General features: G+C 41.0%; 1 protein-coding gene across 4 annotated transcripts in view; it reads right to left on the reverse strand.

The window, feature by feature from the left end:
* Positions 1-13778: 13778 nt before the first annotated feature.
* ripk2 (receptor-interacting serine-threonine kinase 2) overlaps positions 13779-20125 on the reverse strand; it is a 97415-nt gene continuing 91068 nt past the window's right edge. For 3 of the 4 annotated variants that reach the window (XM_063061603.1, XM_063061613.1, XM_063061589.1), the window contains one exon: positions 13779-18902. In XM_063061603.1, coding sequence (XP_062917673.1) covers positions 18544-18902 — 359 coding nt within the window. In that variant the 3' untranslated portion in view covers positions 13779-18543. The remainder of the gene's footprint in view (positions 18903-20125) is intronic. The other variant, XR_010019639.1, reaches the window with a different exon arrangement.

The raw sequence follows: 20125 nt of genomic DNA on the forward strand, positions 1-20125 counted from the left end.
ACTGAGCACAGTACTCCAAGCAGGGTCTGTTCAGGGTCCTATATAGCTGTAACATTACTTCTCAGCTCCTAAACTCAATCCCATGGTTGATGAAGGCCAATGCACCGTATGCCTTCTTAGCCACAGAGTCAACCTGCACAGCAGCTTTGAGTGTCCTATAGACTCGGACCCCAAGATCCCTCTGATCCTCCACACTGCCAAGAGTCTCACCATTAATTATGTTCCTCGCAAACCTTTTGCTCTAACTTATCTGTAGAATTCCTTCAGATTCTCCTTCACCTTGTCTGCTAAGGCAACCTCATGTTTTCTTTTAGCCCTCCTGATCTCTGACATCAGAGATTTAATCCTGTTAATCTGCATAGCTCAGAGAAGGGGGGTGATCAGTGAACTGAGAATGTTGGTTTTTCCAAAGGGATTAGGCTTTCCAGCTCTGGTTAACCATGTTTCAGGAAATATCCTGACATGACATCATGCTTCCAGCTGGCCCGTCCCGCCCACATACTCTTGCATTTGGTTTCCAACCCACACATTATTCCCCACCAGTCATAGAGCAAAATTTATATGGATGATCTTTAGCTGCAAGCTAAACAGACTTTTCAACTACATATTCAATACCTCTATAACCACCTTCACCCCCTGACATTCCTAACATTACAATGTTTGTCCTAAATGCTTAGTTAAATGTGATCCAAAGGCAATGTACCTGGAAAAAAAAACAAGAGAAGCTGTTTTGGCTTATTCTTCGTCATTCTGAGTGTCACTGGCAGCACTTAGAAATATTACTTATTCATGACTGCTTTAGCACATAGAATGAATCATATTCATCTGAGTATTGGAAAATCCCCAGAAATTCTCAATGGTAAATGCACAATAGCTGTTTACTGGAGGATAGTTTCATTTTGTGCAAATCTGAACAGTTATACAGTAGTAGTTCTGTTGTAAATGAAGCCATTCTAACTTGTTTAAGTTTTAAACTTTTGATCTCGGTCACACGTGTGAAAAGAAACAATATTAGTAAAATTCCAGAAACAGTACATTTGAAATTTAAACAGAAAATGCTCGAGATGTACAACTGGTTGGCCAGTGTGTGTAATTACTGTTGGGCGTTTATTCATCAGCATTTGAAAGCTGAAGATTAAGTTAAAATAATTAAATAAATGCAGCACATATGATTGTTCCATTTTTATGCACAAAGAAACATTTTCTGAAATCAAAAGAATTCAAATTTGCTGCATTTTGCAGGGGCCTAACTTGTGTGACCTTCATCTGAATGAAGTAACTTCTTTGTGCATCTGTCCATGAGCTAGTATGTTTTAGCTGATTACTCCTATTTATCCTCTTCTTGCTCAAATCTCTGTTCAACAGCTAGACTGGTTAAGGAAGCTTGCAATGTCTAACAGAAAGTTCAGGCTAACACCAATTTAGCAATACTTTGAAGCACATGAAAAGCAATATTTTTGCACTTATATTTCTGAACTTTATTTTTCAGAATTATGAAATTGAAAATGAACATTATTTTCCTAAAAGATACAAAGTAATGAACGTTTCTGGATCATTTTCTGGAAAACTCATCCAGGCTCATCCTGGCCTCCGTCAAAATTAATTTTTCTTAGTCTTTCAAAAACTCTGGAGCGGGAGAGCTCACATTTTAGATGTCTCTTGAACTAGCATGGATAACTTCACTCATCTCTACTCTGAACTGATTCCGTAACCTATGGACTCACTTTCAAGGACTCTATAACTCATGTTCTCAGTATTATTTACAATTCAAAGTTCAAAGTAAATTCATTACCAAAGTATATACATGCCACCAAATAATACCGAGATACATTTTAAGACAATAAACCAATAAGATATACGAGCAGAATTAGACCACTTGGCCCATTGAGCCTGCTCCGCCATTCCATCATGGCTGATCCATTTCCCTCTCAGCCCCAATTTCTTGTCTTCTCCCCATAATCCTTCATGCCCTGACTAAGCAAGAATCTATAAACCACTGCCTTAAATATAACTATTGATTTGGCCTTCACAATTGCCAGTGGCAACAAATTCCACAAATACGTTGCTCTCTGGCTAAAGAAATTCCTCTTCCTCTCCATTCTATATGGACGTCGTTCTATTCAGAGGCTGTACTCTTTGGTCCTGGACTCCCCCACCATAAGAAACATCCACACCATCGAGGCCTTTCGACATAGAAAGGTTTTAATAAGATCCCCTCTCATGCATCTGAATTCCAGTGAGTACAGACCCAGAACCATCAAACACTCCTCATATGACAAGCCTTTTTTTCCCAGAATCATTCTCATGAACTCCTTCCAAACCCTCTCCAATGTCAGCACATCCTTTCTTAGATAAGGCACGCAAAATTGCTCACAATACTAATAGTGAGGCCTTACCAGTATTTTATAAAGCTTCAACATTATATCTTTGGTTTTATATTCTAGTCCTCTCAAAGTGAATGGTAATATTGCATTTGCCTTCCCCAACACTGATTCAACCTGCATATTAACCTTTAAGGAATCTTGCACAAGGACTCTAAAGTCCCTTTGTACCATGGATTCTTGAATCCTCTCTCAATTTAGAAACAGTCTACACTTTTATTTCTTCTACCAAAATACATGACCATACACTTCTCAACACGGTATTCCATCCACCCCCTCTTTGTCCATTCTCCTAATCTGTCTGTCCTTCTGTAGCCTCCCTGCTTCCTCAGAACTACCTGTCTCACCACCTATATTGCATCGCCTTCAAACTTGCCACGAAACCATCAATTCCATCATCTACATTACTGATGTAAAATATCAATTGAAGTTGTCCCAACACAGACCCCCGTGGAACACCACTAGTCACCAGCAGCTAACCAGCAAAGGCTCCCTTTATTCCCACTCTTTGCCTTCTCTAGTCCATTCAATGTTCAGTAAGTTTCAATGAGATCCCACCACCGCATTTTTCTAAACTCTACTGAGTACAGGCCCAAAGCTGCCAAACCCTCCTCATATGTGAACCCCTTCTTTCCTGGAATCATCCTCGTGAACCTCCTCTGGACTCTTTCCAATGACAACACGTCCTTTCTTAGATATGGGGCCCAAAACTGTGGACACTACTCCAAAAGCGACCTGACTAGTGTCTTATAAAGCTTCAGCATTATCTCCTTGTTTTTATATTCTATTCCCCTTGAAATAAATGCCAACATTGCATTTGACTTCTTTACCCCAGACTCAACCTGTAATTAACCTTCTGATCATCTTGCAAGATGACTCCTAAGTTCCTCTGCACCTCTGATGTTTGAACCTTCTCCCCATTCAGATAATCTGCACTATTGTTCCTTTTACCAAAATGCATTACTGTACATTTCCCAACACTGTTTTCCATCTCCCACTTTTTTGCCCATTCTCCTAATCTGTCTAAGTCCTGCTGCAATTGCATTGCTTCCTCAGCACTACCTACACCACCACCTATCTTCGTATCATCCGTAAACTTTGCCATCAATTCCATTATCCAAATCGCTGACAATGTGAAAAGTAATGTTCCCAATACTGACCCCTGTGAAATATCACTAGTCACTGGCAGCCAACCAGAGAAAGCTCTCTTTATTCTCACTCGCTGCTTCCTGCCTATCTGCCATTCATTATCATTACTGGGTTTGTACACACTGGAATCTAGAAGGATGAGAGGGGATCTGATCGAAACATATAAGATTATTAAGAGATTGGACACACTAGAGGCAGGAAACATGTTCCCGATGTTCGTGGAGTCCAGAACCAGAGGCCACAGTTTAAGAATAAGGGGTAGGCCATTTAGGATAGAGTTGAGGAAAAACTTTTTCACCCAGAGAGTTGTGGATCTGTGGAATGCTCTGCCTCAGAAGGCAGTGGAAGCCAATTCTCTGGATGCTCTCAAGAAAGAGTTAGAAAGAGCTCTTAAAGATAGCAGAGTGAAGGGATATGGGGAGAAGGCAGGAACGGGGTACTGATTGTGGATGATCAGCCATGATCACAGTGAATGGCGGTGCTGGCCCGAAGGGCTGAATGGCCTACTCCTGCACCTATTGTCATCCACAAAATCTCATCTCTACTCCTCTAACTATGGAATTACTACAGTCCTCTTCACTTCTTTTCCCTTCTGACCCACAGCAGTGCCAGAAACCTGGTCACTGCAGCTCCATCCTGGTAGGTTGTCAGCCTCAACAGTATTCAAAATGATTTACTTATTATTAAGGTGAATGGCCACAAGGGTACTCTGTACTGGCTGGCTATTTCCCTTCCTTCTCCTGACAGTCACCCAGTTAGTTACCTCCTGTAACCTACCTGCATCTCCTATCGATCACTTCCTCAGTCTCCTGTATGAGCTAAAGGTCATTGAGATTCAACTTCAATTCCTTAAGACGTTTTATGATGAGTTGCTGCTTGTTGCACCAGGCGCAGATGTGGTTATCTGGGAGGCTGTAGATTTCCCGAACTCCCACAACTTACACAAAGAACATAACACTGCCCCGGAGTCATTCTCACTGCTCTATCTATTCCCTAATAGGCAAGGAATAAAGAACAAAAAAGATGAAGAAACTTACCAGTTAGTTACCTTGCCCAAGCTTGATTTCAAACTAAGCATGATGAGCCAAAGCAAATGCCTCCCCACTTTAATATAGGCCCACTCCAACAATGGCCACTTTGCTTGTCCCTGCCTTATTTTTGTTCACCCTTGCTGTGGAATTCCATTCACTGATGGGCCGCAGTTCAAACTGCGAATACTGCTGCAAAGAACTGCTTGTTTCATTTTCAATCACGAACCTGTGTGGAGTCGCCTTTTCTTCTCACACTCCCGTTCACCAATTGGCTGCAGTTCAAACTCTGAAAACTGCCATGAAGCGCTACTTTTTTAAATCTTCGATTGAGGAGCTGCTTACTTATAGTGGCCACTTCTTATGCTGTGAACTTTGCAGGGCCAATTTCTTAGATTGGAGCAATGCTTGCAAGACAAATGTTTTACTGCCACTTTCTTGCGAGTTGGGTACAATGCTCATGCAAAATTTTTAATGGAATGAGAACGTTGTTCAGTCTTTATTTCCCATTAAAAAGTTGGTGTGAACCATCATCTTGATTGGACTGCTATAATCCTTCTGTTGAAGAGACACCTGCAATTTGTCAAGTAAAATGTTTCAAGAACCAAGAAAGATGGAAAGGATGTGACTGATAATCTGTAGGTAAGTGGTGTTCCAACTTGCACAAAATTATTCTCCACATTACAAGCAACATGGACTTTGGGCACTGAAGCAGATTTTTGCAAGAATAAAAAAAAATGACCTTAACTTGACAGTAAGTCTGAGGAGACCATCTTCTTTCAATATACAGTAGCTATAATGTTCCTTCTGTCAGCCTGCCATGGAGGTTTTTTTTGGGGGGGGGTTTGGTGCCCTCCTTTGATTATTGCACAGACAATTAAGTGTGGTCTCCTTAGGAACTATGCAGCCTTTGGTTTGGCATATACTTCTGGGTGTAAATCAACCTGATACTGTAGTTCTACAATTTATTTGAACGAGCATTAGTGAAAAAAAGAATGGCTTACCGCACCAAAACTAGAAGAAGCCCAACTTCTAGGCAAAAGTATGTGGGCATAGCACACAACAGACTCTAGAGCAGGGGTTCCCAACCTGATGTCCACTGACCCCAGTTAATGGCGGGGGTTCATGGCATAAGAAATGTAGGGAACCCCTGCTCTAGAGTTCACAGAGAATGGTGTGAAAAACAAACAAAAAAATCCAGTGAAGAGTTCTGTGGTTGAAAATGCCTTGTTATGAGAGGTCAGAGGAGAATGGCCAAACTGGTTCAAGCTGACTGAAAGGCAACAGAAACTCAAAAACGAAGTGTTAGAAATACTCGAGATGTCTAGTCAGTGTGTGCTCCTTTCTGTCCAAGAGGGGAGTATCTTCTTACTTTGTGTCGACAGTACTGTTTGAATTGCTTGAACAGGGGGTTTGAAAGTCTGCTGTGTTGGGAACCAAAGAGGAAAAGAGAGTGGGGAAGGAGCGGGAATTGCTAGTAGGGGGCCACGCAGATCAGGTAATGGAGGAAAAGGCAAGGGGGGGTGTTGAGGGAAAGAGAGTGGAGAAGAAGCTGGATAAGGATTTGGGATCAGAGGTAGGCAGCTGGGGAGAAGTGGATTATTGTGAAGGGAGAAATAAAGGGAATGAGGAGATAGTGAGGGGATGGATGATTGAAAACTGATACAAAGGGAATAAAAGAATAAGAAATGACAGTGGAGAGAGCTCTGAAAGTGAGAAAGATAAACAAGATCAGAGACAAGTGTTGTCATAATTAGGTTTAATGAGAAGCAAGGAAACATGAAGAAAATTGACCCGTTTGTGCTAACAACAACTCTGGCAAATAAGATAGGGGAAATAGTATTTGCAAAAGTCCTTAATGATGGCAACCTATTGGTAAAACGTGCGAATGAGGATCAACTTGAGAAAGCACTCAAGCTAAAAGAGATAGGAAAATGCAAGGTGAAATACACAGGGAGGTTGGGGGCACGAAATGGCGATGGATGTAAAGCAGTGATCACGGGGGTACCAATAAGTACAAATATGGAGGAGTTAAAGAGGAATATCAAAGAAGGAAAAATAATAAATGATCAAAGACTGAAAACAACAAAGGAGGGAATGAAAAAGGAAAGTGAAACAGTATTGATTGAATTTGAAGACATAGTCATAGTCATACATTATTGATCCCAGGGGAAATTGGTTTTCGTTACAGTTGCACCATAAATAATAAATAGTAATAGAAATAGTAATAGTCATGGAAATAATAAATAGTAATAGAATAGTAACAGAAAAATAGTAATAAATAGTTAAATAGTAATATGTAAATTATGCCAGTAAATTATGAAATAAGTCCAGGACCAGCCTATCGGCTCAGGGTGTCTGACCCTCCAAGGGAGGGGTTGTAAAGTTTGATGGCCACAGGCAGGAATGACTTCCTATGACGTTCTGTGCTGCATCTCGGAGGAATGAGTCTCTGGCTGAATGTACTCCTGTGCCCACCCAGTACATTATGTAGTGGATGGGAGACATTGACCAAGATGGCATGCAACTTAGACAGCATCCTCTTTTCAGACACCACCGTGAGATAGTCCAGTTCTATCTCCACAACATTACTGGCCTTATGAATGAGTTTGTTGATTCTGTTGGTGTCTGCTACCCTCAGTCTGCTGCCCCAGCACACAACAGCAAACATGATAGCACTGGCCACCACAGACTCGTAGAACATCCTCAGCATCGTCCGACAGATGTTAAAGGACCTCAGTCTCCTCACGAAATAGAGACGGCTCTGACCCTTCTTGTAGACAGCCTCAGTGTTCTTAGACCAGTCCAGTTTATTATAAATTCGTATCCCCAGGTATTTGTAATCCTCCACCATGTCCACACTGACCCCCTGGATGGAAACAGGGGTCACCGGTACCTTAGCTCTCCTCAGGTCTACCACCAACTCCTTAGTCTTTTTCACATTAAGCTGCAGATAATTCTGCTCACACCATGTGACAAAGTTTCCTACCGTAGCCCTGTACTCAGCCTCATCTCCCTTGCTGATGCATCCAACTATGGCAGAGTCATCAGAAAACTTCTGAAGATGACAAGACTCTGTGCAGTAGTTGAAGTCCGAGGTGTAAATGGTGAAGAGAAAGGGAGACAAGACAGTCCTCTGTGGAGCCCCAGTGCTGCTGATCACTCTGTCGGACACACAGTGTTGCAAGCACACGTACTGTGGTCTGCCAGTCAGGTAATCAAGAATCCATGATACCAGGGAAGCATCTACCTGCATCGCTATCAGCTTCTTCCCCAGCAGAGCAGGGTGGATGGTGTTGAACGCACTGGAGAAGTCAAAAAACATGACCCTCACAGTGCTCGCTGGCTTGTCCAGGTGGACGTAGACACGGTTCAGCAGGTAGACGATGGCATCCTCAACTCCTCGTGGCTGGTAGGCGAACTGGAGAGGATCTAAGTGTGGCCTGACCATAGGCTGGAGCAGCTCCAGAACAAGTCTCTCCAGGATCTTCATGATGTGGGAGGTTAATGCCACCAGTCTGTAGTCATTGAGGCCGAAGAAGAAAGAGTGCCAAGGAAGGTGTTCCTGGGTTTCATGAGTTACTCGGTAAGGGTGTATGTGCCAAAACCATTGAGGTGCTATAATTGTCAAAGGTTTGGACACATAGCTAAAAACTGTAAAAGACAGAGGAGATGTGCTAGATGTGGGGGTGATCATGAATATGGAAAGTGCGGAACAGGAGTGCAACCAAAATGCTGCAATTGTGGAGGAGCTCATAATGTGGCATATAGTGGGTGTGAGGTTGTGAGACGGGAGACTAAAATTCAAGAAATAAGAGTGAAAAGAAAGATCACTTATGCAGAAGCTGTAAAAATGTCAGAACAGAATAATGCTCCTAATGAACAGGGAGCAATAGAGATGAGAGAGTTGCAACAAAGAACAAATGACAGGATTTATGTAGACAAAAAGTCTCTAGTAACATTCATTGCAGGAGTGTTTAATAGTACGGCTGAGGTAAAGTCAAAAAGTGATAAAAATTCAGCTGGTGGTCAAAGCAGCAGTGAACCATTTAGGGTTAGTAGGACTGACATGGGAAGAAATGAGGGAGAAGCTCACTAATCAGTCAAGCCAGGAAGTGTCATGTGTTGGTTAATAGTGATTACGGTGATTCTTTCGCGATGGAATGCAAAGAGCTTACTGGCCAATAGCTAGGAATTCAAGCACTTTATTAAAGAAATAGTTGTAAAACCGGATGTAGTATGTATTCAGGAAACTTAGTTGAAACCAACTTTAGACTTTGTGGTGTATGGGTACACAATGATAAGGAAAGATAGAATTCTAGCGGGAGGAGGGAGTTGTGCAATGTTAATCAAACAAGGTGTACCATATAGGATATTGGAAAAAGGAGATGATTGGGAATACATAGTGGTGGAAGTGTGGGAGAGAGGGGAGGGAGTGGTTATAATTAACTACTACAATCCATGTAAAAGGTTGGATTTGGACAGCCCATTAAGGATACAAGGACAAAACAGACATAAAGTAGTGTGCTGTGCAGATTTCAATGCTCATAGCACAATATGGGGGTATACGATCACAGATTCAAATGGAAAGGTAATTGATTTGATGGAAGAAAAGGATTTGGTGTGTATGAATGATGGTAGAGGAAGAAGGATAAACTTAACAACAGGAACTGAGTCAGTATTAGATATTATGTTAGTGTCTAATACGTTGGCTGGCGTTAGTAACTGGGGAGTTTGGACTGCTTCAGGAAAGGGTTGGATCATTTAAATTTCTGGGAATTATATTTGATTCACAATTAACATGGGTAGAACATATCAGGAAAATTGAGGAGAAATGTAAAAAAGTAATAAATGTGATGAGATGTTTGACTGGTAGGGAATGGGGAGCAAGTTGTTCAGTGTTGAAGAGAATGTACGTGGCTTTAGTAAGATCTATGTTGGACTATGGATCCAGCATATGGATCAGCAGCTAAGTCTCTTATAAGGAAACTGGATGAGATTCAGTCTCAGGCTTTGAGAGTGTGCAGTGAGGCTTTTAAAACATCACCAGTATCAGCCCTACAGGTAGAAATGGGAGTAATGCCTTTGGAACTAAGAAGGATGCAATTGACGGCAAAATACTGGGCTAATTTGCAGGGTCACAATAATTCTCACCCTGCAAAAGGAGTGTTGCAGGAGTGCTGGGAAAATGGGAGGTTTCAGAGGGATAACTTTAGTTGGGTAGGGAATGATATTGCTAAAGAATGTGGAGTGTTTGATCTAAGGATAAGTCCTTCAGTAGTTTATCCGATTGTAGTTCCATGGAAGCTTGTATGGCCTGACATAGACTGGCATTTGTTAGAGGTAAAAAGGAAAGGAAAATATAAAACTGATTTGGTAAGTGCATTTAACTGTCATGTGATGGAAAAGTATAGAGATTATACTCAGATTTATACGGATGGTGCTAAGGAACCTGAAACAGGAGTGACAGGGTTTGGGGTGGCTATACCAGCAAAAGAAATTGGAATCAGCAGAAGACATCTAATAAGTTAGGGGTGTATGCAGTGGAGATGCCGGCAGTGTTGGTTGCCTTGTGATGGCTGGAGAAAGCTAGACAAGTCAAAGTATAGATATGCTCAGTTTCATCCTCAGTTCTAGCAAGTTTAAGGTCTTTTCACTCAAACAGTCGGCAAGATGTACATTATGAAGTCCTTCAGTCAGTCACAAGAAATGTAAATCAGGGAGGTCAGGTAAAATTTTTATGGGTTCCAGCACATGTAAGGGTGAAGGGCAATGAGAGGTTGGATGAGTTGGCAAAGAGGATATTAAAGAAAGAAAATATAGAAATGCACATTAGTATCAGTAAAGTAGAGGCTAAGTGTGTAATCTGGGAAAAAAATCAACCAAATATGGCAAGAAAGATGGGACAGGGAGGGGAAAGGAAGGCATTTATATCAAATACAAAAAGTGTTGCAGATACTAGGGTAGGTAGTGGATACAGAAGAGAGGAAATTGTGTGGACTAGGTTAAGGCTGGGGCACTGTGCATTAAACAAAACATTGAAAATGATAGGGAAACACCAGACAGGATTGTGTGAGCAATGTCAGGAGAGGAGTCAGTAGAACATGTAGTTCTGAGTTGCAGGAAGTATGGGATACAGAGAGAGATGATGATAATCAATCTAAGGGAATTGGGGGTGCAGGAATTCACATTAAAAGGATTGCTGGGCATGGGTGAGAAAGCACAGGCCAGGGTATTTTTAACTTTCTTAAGGGGTACAGGATTTTTTTTATATAGGATATGATGAATACGTAGGAATAGGGTACTAGGATGGCCAAAGATGGGAGGATAAAATGTAGGTTAGGGTATATATGTGTGTATGATTGGGTGAAGGAATTTGGAATGCAAGTCTACTGCACACTCCGGTGCAGAAGGTGGTGGTCATGCACCACTAAGCTGGGTGCCAACTGCCGTAAAACAAGAAGAAGAAGAAGAGTAACTCAAATAGCAATGCATTACAACAATGGTGCGCAGAAGAGCATCCCTGAATGCACAATACATCGAACTGTGAAGTGGATGGGCTATAGCAGCAGAAAACCACAAACATACACTCAGTGGAGTCATTATTAAGTGCAGCAGGTACCTGATAAAGTGGCCTCCTAGTGTATAACAATCATCCAGAGAAAAAGACAGAAGAAAAACTTACCTTTCACTTTTAGAATTTTCTTTTTTTTGCTATTAGAAACATAGAAACATAGAAAATAGGTGCAGGAGTAGGCCATTCGGCCCTTCGAGCCTGCACCGCCATTTATTATGATCATGGCTGATCATCCAACTCAGAACCCCGCCCCAGCCTTCCCTCCATACACCCTGACCCCTGTAGCCACAAGGGCCATATCTAACTTCCTTTTAAACATAGCTAATGAACTGGCCTCAACAGTTTGCTGTGGCAGAGAATTCCACAGATTCATCACTCTCTGTGTGAAGAAGTTTTTCCAAATCTCGGTCCTAAAAGGCTTCCCCTCTATCCTCAAACTGTGACCCCTCGTTCTGGACCTCCCCAACATCGGGAACAATCTTCCCGCATCCAGCCTGTCCAATCCCTTTAGGATCTTATACGTTTCAATCAGATCCCCCCTCAATCTTCTAAATTCCAACGAGTACAAGCCCAGTTCATCCAGTCTTTCTTCATATGAAAGACCTGCCATCCCAGGAATCAATCTGGTGAACCTTCTTTGTACTCCCTCTATGGCAAAGATGTCTTTCCTCAGATTAGGGGACCAAAACTGCACACAATACTCCAGGTGTGGTCTCACCAAGGCCTTGTACAACTGCAGTAGTACCTCCCTGCTCCTGTACTCGAATCCTCTCGCTATAAATGCCAGCATACCGTTCGCCTTTTTCACCGCCTGCTGTACCTGCATGCCCACTTTCAATGACTGGTGTATAATGACACCCAGGTCTCGTTGCACCTCCCCTTTTCCTAATCGGCCACCATTCAGATAATAATCTGTTTTCCTATTTTTGCCACCAAAGTGGATAACTTCACATTTATCCACATTAAATTGCATCTGCCATGAGTTTGCCCACTCACCCAACCTATCCAAGTCACCCTGCATCCTCTTAGCATCCTCCTCACTGCTAACACTGCCACCCAGCTTCGTGTCATCCGCAAACTTGGAGATGCTGCATTTAATTCCCTCATCCAAGTCATTAATATATATTGTAAACAACTGGGGTCCCAGCACTGAGCCTTGCGGTACCCCACTAGTCACCGCCTGCCATTCTGAAAAGGTCCCGTTTATTCCCACTCTTTGCTTCCTGTCTGCTAACCAATTCTCCACCCACACCAATACCTTACCCCCAATACCGTGTGCTTTAAGTTTGCACACTAATCTCCTGTGTGGGACCTTGTCAAAAGCCTTTTGAAAATCCAAATATACCACATCCACTGGTTCTCCCCTATCCACTCTACTAGTTACATCCTCAAAAAATTCTATGAGATTCGTCAGACATGATTTTCCTTTCACAAATCCATGCTGACTTTGTCCAATCATTTCACCGCTTTCCAAATGTGCTGTTATCACATCCTTGATAACTGACTCCAGCAGTTTCCCCACCACCGACGTTAGGCTAACCGGCCTATAATTCCCTGGTTTCTCTCTCCCTCCTTTTTTAAAAAGTGGGGTTACATTAGCCACCCTCCAATCCTCAGGAACTAGTCCAGAATCTAACGAGTTTTGAAAAATTATCACTAATGCATCCACTATTTCTTGGGCTACTTCCTTAAGCACTCTGGGATGCAGACCATCTGGCCCTGGGGATTTATCTGCCTTCAATCCCTTCAATTTACCTAACACCACTTCCCTACTAACATGTATTTCGCTCAGTTCCTCCATCTCACTGGACCCTCTGTCCCTTACTATTTCTGGAAGATTATTTATGTCCTCCTTAGTGAAGACAGAACCAAAGTAATTATTCAATTGGTCTGCCATGTCCTTGCTCCCCATAATCAATTCACCTGTTTCTGTTTGCAGGGGACCTACATTTGTCTTTATCAGTCTTTTCCTTTTTACATATCTATAAAAGCTTTTACAGTCTGTTTTTATGTTCTCTGCCAGTTTTCTCTCATAATCTTTTTTCCCCTTCCTAATTAAGCCCTTTGTCCTCCTCTGCTGAACTCTGAATTTCTCCCAGTCCTCAGGTGAGCCACTTTCTCTGGCTAATTTGTATGCTACTTCTTTGGAATTGATACTATCCCTAATTTCTCTTGTCAGCCACGGGTGCACTACCTTCCTTGATTTATTCTTTTGCCAAACTGGGATGAACAATTGTTGTAGTTCATCCATGCAACCTTTAAATGCCTGCCATTGCATATCCACCGTCAATCCTTTAAGTGTCTATTGATCACTGTAAACTGGTTACAATTAGTGTTCTGACTTTATCAGCTTTTTATGGAAAGAAAAATTAAAATAAACACCTGATTGCACAACTGAAATTAAGTCATGCTAGGTGAACACAGAATGACTCATTCTTGGAAGTACCAAATCAAATTTCCAGAGTGACAAAATCAGACAAGGAAATGGTCCTTTTTGTATTTCACTCTGGGTAGCTTTTACTTTATCTGTAACCACAATTATTTAAGAGAGAACAAAGTTAGTATTGGATGTCATTGTTCTGAACTTACCATGCAAATCATTGTTCAAAGTTCCAAAGGTTCATTTTATTGTCTAAATATACATGTACAATACAACTGATATTTGTCTACTCTAGATAGCCATTAAATACAGAAAGACCATGGGTGTTGATGAAAGAAAAGACATTAACTCCCCCCCAGCATGAAAAAGAAACAAAACTCACAAACCCCAAAATTCTCCCTCCCCAGCAAAAAAAAACAGCAACAATAACAGTCCCCGACTTCCTAAACAATCACTGACCCCATCACCCACAGAAAAAAACAGGTGACAGTTACAATCCCTGACCACCTCACTCGCAGAAAAGAATAGTGATAGTAGCAACAAACTCCCAACCTCCCCCCACACACAAAGTTAACATATCACTCACATACCAATCATCCATAAGAAAGAAAATACCAAAAAAACTGAAGGAAACCAATATACAGTCCAATAATCACATAAATCTCAGAATATGGGAAACGTCTTTTTGTCTACATATGAAGGGAGCAACCACATGACCTCAGTCCGTCCGTAAAGACTGACCACCAACGTGGAGCTGAAGGCTGCGATCCGGTTGCTGACTGCCTCTGTTGGGAGCCACCCCTGACCCCCTCTGCATTCAACTCAATACTTCAATCTTCCTCGCCGCTTTGAGGGGGAGTCATTCATGGCCCTGTACCTCGTCTCTGGTCTTTTCCCTGAGTCAGCTTGTGTTCTCGGTCCTTTCCAGCCTCCCGTCTTTAATCTTCACAAAGCATCTCTCTGGACACAGCATAGCATTTTTTCAGGTAACTAATCAACAAAACAATTGTAAATTCTGCACAGAATTTATATTTTAATTTTATAGAAGTCAATATAACCTTAGTATGGAAACATAAATTGGTTTACAATTGGAGGAACTCAAAAGGACAGGCAGCATTATGTTTATGACTTCCATTCAATTTACTACATCCAGATATAACAATTCCATTAAGGCATCAGTTTTTTTTCCTTTAAGAATATATTAAAATATAAATAAACTGCTCAGCAATTTCTATTTTACCAGATCATAAAGCACATTTGTACAGAATCACAAATTATTTAGCAGTTCATACTACTTTTATCACTACTTATGATGAAAACACACTAACAATGTTAATGTTATTGCACACTCTCCAAGGCTGGCACTTCAGTATTAACATTGCAGATGATTGTTTATTTTCAGGGCTAAAGGAAACTAACTATAGAATCAAATTTCATCACCCATGACTGCATGGCTAAGCATCTGAGTGATGACATTGACAAGTCCGTTGATGACTCAGCAGTGGTGGGGCTCATCACCAACAATGCTGAGACGTCCTGCAGAGGAGGTGGAAGAGCCTGAGGCCTGGTGCCAGACAAACAATCGCTTCCCTAATGTTAACAAAATAAAGAAGAATGTTATCGACTTTAGGAGAACTCTCACCATTCACAACCTCTTTACACCAGGGGCACAGCAGTGGAAATTACAAGCAGTTTCCTGGGAGTGTACCTCTTGCAGCTTCTAAAATACCACAGATTGTGGAATAGTTCCTGGAGGCAGATGATGGTAAATGAAATCCCACCAATAGGAGACAGAGTGAAAAATAAAACAAGAAACTACAGTACTGATTAATTAACCTGACATCAGTTGCAGGGAAAATGCTGGAATCTTTTATTCAAAAAATGGCAGTGGGCACTTGGAAAACATTATAGAATTTGGAAGAGTCAAAATGAATTTATGAAAGGCAAACCACATTTAATAAATCTGCTTTAGGGTCACAGCAAACAGGTGGACTGATAAATATCATGTAGTTGAACCTTGCGAGACTTTGAATAAGGTGTGGTGTATTCCCTCATGGGACTGGAGGGGATATTCTAGCATGGACTTTGAATTGGTGAGTAGGCAGAAAACAGACAGATTAAGAGTAAGCAGATAAATTCATTGTTGTGGTTGTGCCTGTTGGAATGCTGCGGCTGTTCATAATCTACTGTATATCAATCCGTTGGAGGAGAGGAGCCAGTTTTGTTGATAAGTTAAGGTGGTGCTGGGGGGAAGGATGCAGAGAGTTTGGGGGAAGAAGGATATGTAAAGCTAATTAAAAAGGTCATAGCTGATAGAATAAAATGTTGAAAAACATGAGATAATGAAGTTTGGTAAAAACAATGTAATCACTATTGATTTAACGTGCAGGTATGGCATTAGGAAGGCAGGTGACAGATGAAAATCCTTGGACAAACAGTAAAAGGGTATTATACAAAGGCGTGGACCTTATTATGTACTGTACATCACTGATGAGGGCATTATTACAGTACTAAATGAAAGCTCTGCATATTTCTAAATGTAGTCACCAGTTTCTACTCCAAGGAAGTTGTACATTTTTATGTGGATTGTTTAACAAATGCAGTCTGAGGTAGTGAACTTGGTTGGCAGTTGTGAGGTTTCTGAATGACAGACATAGAAATTGGTGGCTGAAAATAGAGTGCAATTACTATTCCATCTGCTTCTCAGAAATATAATTGATTGAACTGCACCCAGATTATTGTCTCTTCTTGTAATCTTGCAGCCAGAATCGGCTACCTATTAAAAGCCAAGGCTGTGACAGGTTTTTCTAGCTTTTTGACATAAGTTATTGAATGGCAGAGAAAGCATTATCTTTTAACAGGCAGGCAAATGCTTCTATTTCTTAGCTCCTTCTTAATCCCTTATCATATTTCTAAGTACTCTATTCTCCAGCTGGAAGTTCAAGTCAACTTTATGTAATTGAGGCACCTGAAGAGATATGTAGTTTGCATTAATAAGTAACCCATAAACCAGTATGATAAACCCCATTAACTTAGATGAGAATAAAAGTTCTTTGTATTAAGAAGGCCAACGGAATTTTGGCCTTCACTGCTAGAGGGATTGAATTCGAGAGCAGGGAGGTCATGCTGCAACTATACAAGGTACTGGTGAGGCCACACCTGGAGTATTGTGTGCAGTTCTGGTCTCCGTACTTGAGGAAGGATAAACTGGCTTTGGAGGAGTGCAGAGGTTGATTCCAGGGATGAAGGGGTTAACCTATGAGGAGAGATTGAGTTGCCTGGGACTGTACTCTCTGGAGTTCAGAAGAATGAGAGGAGATCTTATAGAAGCATACAAAATTTTGAAAGGGATAGATAAGATAGAAGTAGGAAAGTTGTTTCCATTGGTAGGTGAGACTAGAACTAGGGGACGTGCCTCAAGATTCAGGGGAAAAGATTTAGGTTGGAGATGAGGAGAAATTGTTTTTCCCAGAGAATGGTGAATCTGTGGAATTCTCTGCCCGGGGAGGCAGTTGAGGCTTCTTCACTAAATATATTTAAGAAACAGTTACACGCAAAAATCTGCAGATGCTGGAAATTCAAGCAACACACACAAAATGCTGGTGGAATGCAGCAGGCCAGGCAGCATTTTGTAAGAAACAGATAGGTTTATGCATAGTGAGGGAATTAAGGGTTATGGGGAAAAGGCAGGTAGATGGAGCTGAGTTTACGGACAGGTCAGCCATGATCTTATTGAATGGCGGGGCAGGCTCGATGGGCTGGATGGCCTACTCCTGCTCCTATTTCTTATGTTCTTATGTTCTGATCACCTGAATTTTGTTATTATTTATATAGGCATCACTAAGAAAAGTGTACTTTAAATTTAAAAGTACATGTGATCTGCTTTGGGTAATTCAATACCATCTTAGTTATGGTATGCCATCCTTTCTTTAGTGGGGCTTACAGAATGGAAACACAGCACTGGAAGTACACAGGTCAGGTAGTATCTATGGAGGGATAAACAATGTTAGCATTTCAATGACAATAATGACTTAGCATCAAAGACAATACCTTGTCTACCATACTTGACATGATGCTTGTTGCTATTGGAAAATAAGAAGTTTTTTTATAATAGGACTCTAATCATAAAGCTGATTCTAGAGGAATTCAACTTGCTGCAAGGGCATCTCCAGCCACCATTTTACATGTAGTTTTAGTGATATTTAGTCAATGTCAGGATAGCTGTGGTTGAAGCCTAGAGCAAGTTCAAGTTGAAGTGCCTATGGACATGTTATGCTTAGCTAACAATAAAGTCAGCAACCTTCAAACTACTACATGCCCATGACTAAATTTGGAGGTTCAGAGCTTGGAAGGCATATGTGTACATTTTTCCTGCAGATTCATCCTTGCATTTTAATCTCATCTGCATCCATTTCAGTTACCTCTTATTCCTTCATTTTTTATGAAAATTAACGATTGAGATGTCTTTTGAGGATGTGCGAAAGCTCTTGGAGATGATGTTGCCCATTTGTTGCTTACCTTCTAAGCTTTTTGCAAAACATCAAATCTGCAGTTAGAGTTATGCACATTTATGATGCTTTAACAATTGTTGAAGACAACATTTTAATTTAAGGCCTGCTAAAATTTATTTCTAAAACTCAGCTGTAAACGGCACATCTTGTAGTGTCATCCTAATGAGGCAATCACTGTTTTTTTCCACAGAAACACACAATAACGAACAGCCTCCACTTTAAGGGTGTGACACTATATCATTGTTCATACATCGTACAATCTAGGTAAAGGAAGATTTACAAATATAAATCACTTTTTGCTGGAGAATCATCAACTGTGAAGAACAGACAAACGGGATATGTTCATGATACCATTCACATTTTCTGGTTTATGAAAATATTTTTAATTTGTAAAATATTATAGTCTCTAGGTGCAATCCATAGTTCAAGGCAAAGAACACTGAAGATGAATTAACCATGATATCATAGCTTATAGGAGCAAGGTAACAGTAGATCCAATAACAAACGTGAATAATAGTCACTTGCTTTTGAGATGAGTTGGCATCAGGCTTATGAGAGAAACTGGACTGGATAACGTGCATAGCTCTGGATAAGGTTGAAGTCCCATTTGCTTATTGTCTTTTAACTTCTGAACGATGACTTTGGCGAAATCTTCTCCTTGGTTGTCACTAGTGTCTAGGAGTTGTCGGACTTTGGCTGTTCTAGTGGGTTTGGTGCTGATGAGCTCATAGTCCTCTTTCATTATTAGATCACGAGAAATGAGGGCATCCAGTGTTTGATTAAGACATGCTTCTGTCATTTGATTAATAATATCCTCTCTTTTGCTTTGAATCCACTGATCGGCCACACCTCGATGGATTGATTCTGTGAGGAAACCTGCATAGGCAACATTCATCAGTAAATGGAGTCCAGCACTAACAATATTAATGTATTTGACACAATCAACAATGATAAAACAGTGTTTGATTATTTTTATAGGGCGAGGGCTATACCTCTGAATACAGTAAAAATCTGAAAATCTGCTTTCCAGGATCTGGCTCTTCAGGGCTCCACTTCCTGCATTCTCTTCAAAATCTCTGGATTCACCACTCTAACCATAACCCCAATAGCCACAAGGGAAATTAACATCTAACACCTTAGAAAATCTCATAGTATGGCATCAAAGTTCAAGAAGGACTTCAATCTGGAAAAGTGTGAAGTGATAAACTTTGGAAGTTCAAACTTGAAAACAGAGCACAAGGTTAATGGCAGGATTCTTAGCAGTGTGGAGGATTTAAGGGATCTTGGAGTCCATATCATAGATCCCTCGAATTTGTCATGGAGTGAAGAAGGATAAAAGGTGACTTGATAAAGGTGTATAAGATAAGAAGCATAGATAAAGGCTGATACGAGAGGGCATGATTTTAAGGTGATTGGAGGGGGGATGTCAGGTAATCTTTTTACATAGAGAGTAGTGGGTGCATTGACAATGAACACACAACCAGGGTGCTGGTAGGGGCAGATATATTAGGTTCATTTAACAGACTCTTAGATAGCCACATGGATGGAAGGAAACTGGAGGGCCATGTGGGAGGGAAGGGTTACATTAATCTTGTAGATATAATGCAGGCACAGAATTGTGGGTCAAATGGCTTGTACTGTATTGTGTTCTATGTTCCAATACACATTTTACTTAAAATGCTTTGGCAACTTTAGAACAGCCTAGTGTCTGAGTGCAGAGTTGAAGCAGTGGACAAAATGTGAAGATCAAGTGATCAGGGCAAGTGATAAAACTTCAGATGGGAGTGGAAATACCAAATCTGTGTTTTATTTGCCTCCTGAAGGAAGTCCTATTGATTTGGTGTTGGTTCAATGGCTGGGTTCCTTATAATGAAGCAAATTGCAATAGAATTTAGGGGTACCTTTATATTACTGGCTTCCAGCTTTTGTAATGACATAGAAGAAAAGGGTTCCTCATTTTAAAGGACTTTCGTTTCCTTAAAGCAAGAAAACAAAAATCTGTGGTTATGGTTGAATATTTTCTCCTTATTGGGGCAGCAATCTACTCATCTGGCAACTAATCTCCAATGTTAAATCTCACCTTTAAACAACCCGGTAAA

The sequence above is a fragment of the Mobula hypostoma genome, chromosome 1 (assembly GCF_963921235.1).
Source record: "Mobula hypostoma chromosome 1, sMobHyp1.1, whole genome shotgun sequence".
Lineage (NCBI taxonomy): Eukaryota > Metazoa > Chordata > Chondrichthyes > Myliobatiformes > Myliobatidae > Mobula > Mobula hypostoma.